Below are 10,817 nucleotides of genomic sequence, written 5' to 3'. Positions count from 1 at the left end.
AAAGAATATTCTTTTTTCTTGTTTTGTTTTTCATCGCAATAAGAACGGTACTTGAACTGAAGGTTTAAAAAAGTTTTTAATGCGTACATAACATAGTAGATACCTATTGGATCATGTTTACCGTGAATGAAACAGGGCAGAGTATCTACAGCCTACAATCATATAAAATCTTGAAAAAGATCGACATTGAATCAAAAACCGAAAAATTAAACGCAATAGCTTACAATTTTATTACAGGCACGACCATCGTCAATCGTCATTTGTAAGTCGAAGCCGTTAAGATTAAGTGATGTAACATCACTAATCGCGTTCCAATACCGCGTACGAATACCGAGAGCTATCAATTAGATATTATCAATATTCAATCTCCTGCGAATACTAATTAACACTTGCCTACATTCGCTGTTACCGCTCCGATAAAAGTTTGCTCATCAACTGGCAACATAATTAGAGACAAGAGATTTTAGGCGGGAAGTCTGATATTAATCGTGGAATCGAGTTTTTAGTGCAGAAGGGGTATTTTAAGTTTGGAATTAGAACGAGTATTGTTTGATAAGTTGCTTTTTATTGATAATCTGTGGTGACTCTTCGTGCAGCTGAATTGGGTTCATTAAAGTAAAATTAAATTTTAATTTTCATAAAAATTAACAAAAAGTGACAGCGTGCTTTGCTGTGGGTGGGGAGGGCTGGAGGGAGGGCGTTACGGGGTGCCCTCTATAATATGATTCTATGACGTTCGTTGTTGGAGGTCTTTGCCCAACAGTGGAAAGCAGTGGGCTAGAATAAAAATGACGTTCGAAAAGTGCTATTGTGTAATCAAATGGATTTTGATTTGGTAAGTGAGTACGAAGTTGCTTTTTTTATATTATGTCGAATAGTGAGTTGAGTATCTATCTTCCACATCATCTTACCTGTTTCGCCTGCTCCGTCATAAGAAAGACTCGGTACACAAACATTCGGTTGGAGAGTAAATAAAAACAAGTGCATTATAAAAACCATTTTATCCATAACATTCAATAAAATTAAATAATATTCAAAATAGCAACAAAATATACAAACAAATCGAACCTTACGCATTTGAAGACTTCTCTACACAAAATATTACGAATTTATCACTTGACTGATTGAAGTTTAAATTAAAATTATGTATTGTTTTAAATGTTCCCGACTTGTAGTTACGAACAACTGCAAACAGCAACGGCCGACAGCGTCTTTAAAGGATCTATATTACAAATAACTTTGAGTCTTATCTACTTAAGTTCAAAGTTCATATTCATTTGAAGGCTGCAAGAGCCTACTAGCACTCACTGATCACGCACTCACGGCTCACAGCCACTGTCCTATCACTAGAGATTGACCCTAACAGGGTATTATTTTTCTTAAAGTATAAAAAATATTGAAGTGAGTACCAGTCAGAATTTATACACTGAAATGAGTCCAACATAAATGAGGCTCAAGCTATTTTAAACAACATATATTAAGAAACGGACATTATTATAGTAACATTTTGTATAGAGAAGAGTCCATACAAGTTAAGTGTGTTCATTATATTACCCTAGCACCTACTAATAACCTTAAAATCACAGCTTAAGCTTAAAGCACTATATATTTTTATTTATTATTTTTGTGAGGCATACGAACTTATGTTATATAAATAATCGGCCAAACGATTCAAATTAAAAAAATATATGCCATTGTTACATTACTAAGGCTAAATAAAATACTTATAAGTACATAAAATTACAATAAAAGTTTGTGATTTTATATTTGATTAAAACGTTAATAAGACGAATAGCTTTAGCGACTAGTTCTACTATAAAAATTAAGAGGGGATACATAAGAACGCTTTTAAGTACAAACTTCTGTAATATAAAATAATTTTTGTATTGTATTGTAATCAATACTATTCGTAGCCAACTTTTTATTCTCCCTTTACTTTTACCACGTAATTTTATTGGCTGTAAAAAGGACTCTACGCGTCTTGAAAACGAGACAGTACATTACATACAAAAAGTCCTCTTGCTAACTCCCAAAGGAAGTTTGCTTTTGTTTTCGAATTTTCGATTGGATTTTGAAATGGTACCGAACCCAAATCGAGTAGCTCTCCCGTGTTATATGCGTCGTTCACTGTTAGCTTAGTTCCACCTCCTGCCACTGCAGGGATTGGCGCTAGTATCGGGTTCCAAACAACCAACTCGATCTGAATTAAATTGAAACAGAACTCGAGTGCCGGCATTAAGCCCAAAGGTTTAAAACTTCATGCCCAGGTAGGCAGTCGCTCCTTGTAAAACACTGGTACTTAGCTGAATCCGGTTAGACTAGAAGCCGGACCCAACATAGTTGGGAAATTGCTATGGTTTAAAACTTCATGGTACTTGGCCTAGGATATCGTCATCTAAAACTGTGCACCCGCAAACAAGCGTGGTAATTTAAGCTCGTAATTTCTCTAAACGTGTATTGCCGACAATTTGGTCAAAGCTATTATTTTCTACTTATAACTACTATAAAATTAATATAATTGTCTATTTAAGCTAATGTAACTCTTTGTTTCTGCTGACTTGTTATTGATTGCTGTTCTGGTGTTAGACTTTCACCTCGGAATCTTTTGTATCTGGAAAATAAATTAAAAACGAAATTATTTTATTTTCCTTAAGGCCTCTGCCCGGAAGAATTGTATCATTGAATTGTCACATGCGCAACATATTATATAATGTCAAGCTGTTCTTGTTACAGACAAAAGAAATAAATTAGGAATTTAATGCGGGTATTAATTTTCTTCCTCATAACAGAGGCAGGCGACTTACTGAGTTGAATTTGGGGTAGCCGTGGGTGGACTATTAAGCAAGGATAATACTCACATCATATCGTAGAACTGTATTTGCTGTTTGGACAGCGACGGCTTCGTCTCCTGTAAGGCACTTTCTATGTCCTCCTTATATACCACTACTGACTCCATTGTTTTTTCCTCATTGGCTGCCTGTGAACGACCAAACCAAAGACATTTTCATTGATATATACCTGACTTTCAAAAAGTGCTACTTAGTAGCCTAAATTGAACAAATGACTTTCACTTTTTGATTTTAGAACAAAAATAAAAAGCGCTTAATAACATGTGCAATTCTTATGAAATAAATAATGGATATCAAATTATTAGACTTACCAGTTGTTTTTCCAGCCTCGTCAGCTGTGCTGTAACCAGTATTGACTTGAGATCGGCGGGTGTGTACCCGTCTGTATTCTCCGCCAACTCTTGAAGGTCTACTGATTCGTCAACGAGCACATTCTTCGTCAGTGTTCGTAGTACTTCGTAACGACCATGCTGTTGCGAGACAAATGGAAATATTTAATGGTAAAAAAGTAATCGTAATTCAGAAGGGTTTTTGATCAGATACCATATAGGGTTGCATCAGTGTCATTGCTTCCTCTATCACTGGCATTTGCGTTGGTCATAACCTAGTATACTCACGCAGTCTCACGCTGAAGTGCGGGTTAGGACCGTCCCCTACTGCCAAGTGCTGTCACTGACTAGTGATGTTGCGGGGTGTCTCAATCATGGCCTGAATGTTCTCGTTCTGTATAATACAGATTCTCGGAGTAGCGCCAGCAGCTGGTGGACACGCGGGCCTCACGCACTCACCAGGTCGGGCAGCGTGCAGCAGACGTGTCGCTGCAGGCGGCCGGCGCGCAGCAGCGCGGGGTCGAGCAGGTCGGGGCGCGAGGTGGCCGCCAGCACCGCGCCGCGCGCGCCGCCCTCCGCGCCGTCCAGCCGCGCCAGCAGCTGGTTCACCACGCGGTCTGTCACGCCCGTCGAGTCGTGGCCGCGTCTAGACCACGCACAAACTTATATCTGGTGCCCGCGATCAGAACATCGCGGACGAATCCTGAACTCCAACGACGACCAAACACCTTCGAGTACGCGTCGTATACAAAAACTTTGATTTCAGAAACCAGAAGCAACGTTCATCTTTAAGCTTTTAAACTCATTTTAATCTCAGTTTCGCATAAGCTCACAACAAAATTTCTGCCATCACTACATTTTACGATTATGTTATTGAGATTAACAGCCATCAACGTCAATATCAGCCGTCTTATGACGGCTTTTGGACTTATGACGCGATCCAGTAACTATTTGACATTAAACCAGATCCACGAGGTGCAAAATGTAGGTTTTTTTCAAAAAGGACGGGTAGTTTTTGGAGGCCCGTGGCGGCCATTTTGCTTGGTGACATCTTTTTTTTATTATTCAGTATCGGATGCCCAATTACCGCGGCAGGTTTCACGACTGAACAGTGCTAATAGACTGACTGAACAGATGATAAAACCAATCCCTAAAGGCGAACATAACACAAGGAGTCGATCAAATTCAACCGTATCTAAGCGAAAAAGTCATCAAAATTGGGCCACTCGTATCCGTGCTACTGAGAGAAATCAAGGTGGTCATTTGTATAATGTCATCTTCCATACATAATGGCATATATGAGTTTTGTTAAAACCTAACACACAGCTTGTTTTTCATTCCAAAATCTACCAGCCCTTATTGAAAAACCCTGTATAATCAATCCCTTTTTCGTTAAATGAGTAAACGTTTTCCAACTATCGCTCCATCGCGACCGGTCAAAGTTGGTTTGATACACACAAATATAAAATCTAATGGGTCGAACACAGTCAACTAAAGCTACTTTACTAAGACTTCCATGACCAGAAGACTATGAATTATTGTAGAAAACACTATGAGTTTTTTCCACAATAATTCATACATAGCCACTCCGTTGAAAATTATTTGGCAACAATGTCCAAATGTTTGTTTAAACTTCACCTTTTTGGCATAATTTCTAAAGAAGCTTAATTTCCATAGTTTTTTCGAAACAATTTGTGGGCATTTCACCACATTCTTAGATGGGCTGTAAAGCGACGCCGACACTTACAATAGTCACTTACTTGGGCGCGAGACTGTCGAACTCGTCGAAGAATAGGATACAGGGTCGCTTCATGTCAGCTCTGCAACAAAACATTAAATTATTAAATTATAATCAACCAATTTTATCAATTATAAATGACAAAAGTAATTTTAAGGAGTCCTTACTTAAGACGATGTGTATTTTTTGGGTTTTACTCGAAGACCGGATGGTTTAAGTCCAATCATAACCACCATCTTTTTGAGGCAATCCGTTTGATTATTGCGAGGCGCTTAACTAATACACAAAAGTATAACAAAAGGAATGATGTCATTTTTTCATTGTCCGTCTGTAGTTTAAAGCAAATAAGGAATACGTATTTTTTTTTGTTCTACAATAATAAATTGTTCAAGTTACAGTGAACAAAATTGTTGTTCAAAAAAGGCAAAGATACGTGTTTAAAACTTTTTATTATCCAACTTAGATACTAGACAGATTTTTACTTTTTAAACATTAAGAAATTTTAGAAACATATTTTCTTAACGGTTCTTTTTTCAAGAATTTTGAACAAAATACCTTAAAGATACGAGGCGTTTTAAAATATATATTAAAAAGAGACCGTAAAAAGAAACAACTAGTTCCAGAATAGTGCACTAACTTGTCAAAAATATCCCTGACAGCCTTCTCGCTCTGTCCGATGTATTTAGAGAGTAGTTCCGGTCCCTTAACAGTGATCATGTTCATGTTGGTGAGGCGAGCCAGGCAGGAGCCAATGTGGGACTTGCCGGTGCCGGGCGGCCCGTACAGCAGGATGCCGCACGACTGTGACGGGAATAACGCTGGGTACTGGTGGAGAAAAAAGAAAAAGGTTTTTAATGTTGTTGGTGACTGTCAGACATAAGACAGAAGAGTACCAAAATAGAAATTGTTGGTATTCTTCTTTATTAATAGATCCGTCATTATTGCAATAAAGCTCTTTCCCTATAAGTCAGGATATACAATGAAAATTAACGAATATCACTCGGCTCGGCTATTTGTGTACATAATTATTGGCATGTTTTGTGCTTTTGCATATAATCTTATACATATGTGACATTTTTTGTGCTTTTGCATGAATTTATTTTTGTTAATATTAATTATTATTTGATTTAATAACATGCAACTCATTTGCGTTTTTATTTTTTAAATCTTTTTATATTTTTTTTTTGTTTGTAAGTATAAACCTTATGCAGGTATATTATCAATTTATTGAAATACTCTGCATTAGTTTATACACTCGAATTTGAAAATTGTCTGGACTTTAAAAGAGACTGCGACCCCTGAGTTTGTTTCGACATTTCTTCTTAGGGTAGTCAGCTAGGAAATGTCGGCTCCATCGTTCTCAAAAAAGACATGTAAAAGTGATAAAAAATATCCTTTTTGCAGAATAAATAATTTCATTTCATTTAATTTCATTTCATTTCATTTCGGATGTTTTCTAGGGGAAATTGTCCGTCTTGGAAAACACAACGCGAAAATAATCACAAATGTTAAAAAGGACGAATATGGAAAAATATATTGCTTAAATGTATTGATGTTTTCTCAAACATTTGCATGCTGTTTTATAACCGCGGAATGTGTCTAGCTCTGAAAAAAAGTTTTATACCATCTCTTATACAACATTTTATGCAAATAAACGATATTATTATTGAATTGACACATCAAAATATGTCACTGGTCGAAAACACAGTCTCCCTTAGTCTGTTGGATCAGGAAGGAAGATCGTAACGAACGTTCCGCAAATCGTTCAATGTAAGAAGAGAAGATATCTACCATGATTGGCCAGAATATACACTCAGTCAGTTCTTGTTTGACATCCTCGAGTCCTCCGACGGGGCCCCAAATATCGAACTCGTTTGCTTTCTCCAAATCTTTCGTCACGTCTTCAACTAGGCGTGGTTTTGGATCGTCAGGGCTAGCTTCTGCAACAAAACAGTTTTTAGCATGTGTTAATTGGAAAACTATAATTAGAAAATTTAGGAATTGAACTCTTACTTTTCTTCTTGACAGCTTTAAATATTTTTTTATTGAGATAATCAGCGATATCTCTGACGTTAGAGCCGGCTGTGTCTGTTGCTAGCTTGATGACGTCGTCGTCCAGAATTTCAAACTCTTGCCGGATCTTGTCGTTCAGCAAGTGCTTGAAGAGTTCTATTCTTTCACCCTATAAATGAAGATACTTTATAATACAAATATTATTTGTTCTTAATATCTACAATTGATTCTTGATTCTCTACATACCTTTTCTAATTCCGGTATATCGAAATGGGCAGTAAATAATGGTTTCCCGCTGAACTGTCTCAATGTGGGGTGAAGCGCCTTCATGTCAATTGACGTCATAAGCACGCACACACCCGAACACGTCTGTAGAAGGTGCTTGATCACTACCGCCAATCTGAACAAAAAAAAACAATGGTTAGGTGTAGGCCTGATAATGACGGGAAGCGAAGTTCCTAGGCGGAGTTGAGGAAATAAGGTTGTATAAATTCTGCGCTCCACTCCAGTTAAAATTTATTGGTTAATATTTCACTGTTTGGTCGCCAGAGATTTGACTTCTTACAATACTATAGCTTTAAACCAAAAAGTAAAATCAAATGTCACACCCTAAATTGTATCATTATCAGCAGAACAACCTACCTTTGATAATAAGCTATATCTTGCGGCGAAGCACCTTCAACATTTGGCGGCACCAAAGAGTCCACGTCATCACATATGAGTACCGCAGGACTATGTTCCTGGCACATCAATATGGCCTTACCAAGGATCTCGGGAATATCTTTACGGCCTTTGAGAGACCGGCAATGCAGAATATGAGACCAAACTGTCAGTTCTTTCTGGACGATATGGCAGATTGATGATTTTCCTGTGCCACTTAAGCCTGCAGAGAAATGGTTCAAGTTATGACTTCGACAGGATTTATCAGTATGCCTGTAAGACACATGTTTGATGTATGTATTACTGTTGTATGACTGTTATATAAACAGGTAAAAAATATTCTAAATAATCTAATATATAAAATTCCCGTGTCACGATGTTAGTTACCGTACTCCTCCGAAACGGTTCGACCGATTCTTAAACTGAAATTTTGTATACATATTGGATAGGACTGAGAATAGAACAACATCTATTTTTCATACCCCTAAGTGACAAGGGTCCACACTAAAAAAAATATTTTATTTTTTGGACGAATTTTTTTGTTTTTATTTTTTTATGATGTGGCATTAAAAAATACATACACCTAGAAAAAAAAATCGGCAAAACAACTTTTGCTGGGTCAGCTAGTATATTATAAAATTCTTCCATTTTACAGATAGACTATTATATTATAGTAAAATACAATGAAGGTGGATGTTACTTACCAGTAACCAAAACATTACTTTTAATTTCGGAAGCACCCTTAAACGTCGCCTCTCGATGTATTTCAAAATACACGTGAGACATTACCTTCTCAATTAGCGACTCCATTAATTTCATTGTTCTACAGTAATTCTTGTAGTCATAATCTAGCTTTGAAACTATAGGCTTGGGCAATGTCATATCAGAGTCAGTCAAGCACTTAGCAGCTATGGTACAATTTCTAAAAGACTCCGAATTCAACATCGTAAATTTCAATTTCTCTGGTTTTAGTTTAAATTGTATGAAGCCAGTACTGATTTCTACATTCTGTTTAATAAGTCCATTATTTATTAGAAACTTTTTTCCAGAGTGTGTACCACTTACAACACAGTTCTTAAATTTTTCTATAACATCAGTCTCTGTTTGATTTTGGTCTGAATATGTTATGATGTCTATGTGTTCTGGTTGGTCGATGCTTTCGCCAATGAGAGTCAAAATAATCCTCATGCCATTCTCTATGTTGATTATAGAATTTAAAGTTTTTGGTATGAGTACTGCTGGTATATGTTTGTTGTATACTTCACGACACAGACTTCTATAGATCACGCTGTCTATTGGAACAATTTCTACACACACATCATTGATTGCTATATTATTATTTTCACTATCATCATCATTATCACTTAGGACTGACGGTACATTTGTTATTGTAGACAAAATTACTGTCAAATCTTTATAATTTTCTTCAATGAAATCTTCATGGATGAATACTGTGTAGGGATGTATCAAGTTTCTTTTACCATCACTGTCTATTGGTATCGCTCTTAGAACTAATCTTTTTGGTACATTTATGTATGGAGCTAGCATTCCCTTGTTGATAGCACCAATGTTCTTAAAATGTTCATTTTCTTTAGGTGCAGGTGTTGGTAAAGTTGGGAAGTCATGTATGCTGTTAAAGGCGTCCATTTTTACGATAACTTGACTGTGGTTCACTAGTATACCGGTTTGTTTTGGAGTGAATACTATGGGGAGTGATGCTGATATCCAGACTACCGTCTTTTGGTTAGCCACTACCAGTCTCAATTGATCTAAGATGCGTAATTGTAGCAGTTCTACATTGTGCTCCTGAAACCCAAAGATGATGACATTACAAAATTACGTAGGTAGAAATTCCCTGTAGAATCTATCTATTGATTAAGCTATGTGTGATGTTTGGAAGGCTAACAGTATGCGAATTGCATTTGCAAGACTTATCACAAGACCTTGAGTCTGTTACATACATATAATTATTAGTGCATTGTCATGTAACAGACTTTTTGGAACACAAACATAGATATCAAAATTGTATTATAAAGATCTAAATAACAAAGCAAGATATAGTTATAGATAGTTAATTTTGTTATTTTATAAATTATTTCAAAACTTTATGTCAAATATCTATAATGTAGGTGGTATTATTGTACATAATTACATTTTATTAATTGTTTTAAAAGTTAGTACACTTCAAAGGGCAACACTAGGGTTTAATAGCATAGTTTTTAAGCCAAACAAACATTCTCAATATCTCACCAAAATCTGCTGATCATCAGGACTATCAGTTTCCACATAAAGCTCTGGCAGCACCTTCAAGTCAGCATATGGAGACACAAAGACATCATCACCCTCCTCCAGACCCACCAGACGGCTGTATATAGGATTGCAAGCTATACAACCTTCTTGGATGCCACTGTTGAACACCACCCATAGGAGGATCTGCTTGTCTCTGCATAGAACTTGGACGCATTGTGTCTAAAAATATTGTTTAACTCTGTCAATAATATCTTTAAGATAATGACTAAAATTAATAAGTGTACATACTAGTTTTTTTTTGGGTTTCAAAAGAAACAAAAGCAACATGAAATACAGCTTATTTCCATCTAATTGAATTAAAATTATATGAGGCTATTTAAAAATGCCGACAAATTTCGCATATATTGATTAAAATTTACAAATAAGTAATTTATGTTTTATCAGTATTCACTCAACAATCAATCTGTTCTCATTAAATTATTTTCTTTTATGTAAACAAGATCCTAACCTCAACTTGTATTACAATTTACGCCAATTAAAATATAATTTTATCTACAAGCGTTTTATAAGCATTACTTTATTATTTTATTGTCCTAATCCTTACCTGCTCATTATTTGTGCTGTACTTTGGACTGATATAAGCGAAGCAAGTTTTTTCATGGGCATACGTGACTTTAAGTTTTACTCCACCCAACATTTTTAAGTTAAGCAATGTAATTCGTCATCTACAATTACGAACAACGAATAAACTCCTTAATTAAAAAGTTGATATCACTAAATATTTATTTTTACTAAAAACCAAAACAAAGTAGTATGACCACAACTTGATAATTGAAGTTCGCTAGAATCTGTCAAAGTTTACTAATCTTGAGCATAAAACCAAAAATATTTTGATTATTGGATGAATCGGAAACCATGAAAAAATACTATAGCTATTTTTAACGTTTTTAAATCATAGCTAAAACTCGAAAAAGCCAG

The 10,817-nt window shown here is 35.9% G+C and overlaps 1 protein-coding gene across 1 annotated transcript; it reads right to left on the bottom strand.

Moving 5' to 3' along the window:
• Positions 1–1,248: 1,248 nt before the first annotated feature.
• Positions 1,249–10,681, bottom strand: LOC113493089 (peroxisome biogenesis factor 1). The gene is made up of 13 exons (XM_026870908.1): positions 10,444–10,681; positions 9,840–10,058; positions 8,294–9,395; positions 7,572–7,812; positions 7,176–7,329; positions 6,930–7,098; positions 6,708–6,856; positions 5,554–5,741; positions 4,939–4,998; positions 3,638–3,824; positions 3,161–3,319; positions 2,859–2,977; positions 1,249–2,611 (listed from the first exon to the last, which is right to left on the bottom strand). The coding sequence occupies exons 1-13, from the start codon at positions 10,534–10,536 to the stop codon at positions 2,527–2,529; spliced, it is 2,925 nt and encodes a 974-aa protein (XP_026726709.1). The 5' UTR covers positions 10,537–10,681; the 3' UTR covers positions 1,249–2,526.
• Between the last annotated feature and the right edge of the window lie 136 nt (positions 10,682–10,817).

Source organism: Trichoplusia ni, chromosome 4 (assembly GCF_003590095.1).
Source record: "Trichoplusia ni isolate ovarian cell line Hi5 chromosome 4, tn1, whole genome shotgun sequence".
Lineage (NCBI taxonomy): Eukaryota > Metazoa > Arthropoda > Insecta > Lepidoptera > Noctuidae > Trichoplusia > Trichoplusia ni.
The sequence above is the reverse complement of the archived record's forward strand: the minus strand, read 5'-3'. Positions and strand labels throughout refer to the sequence as shown.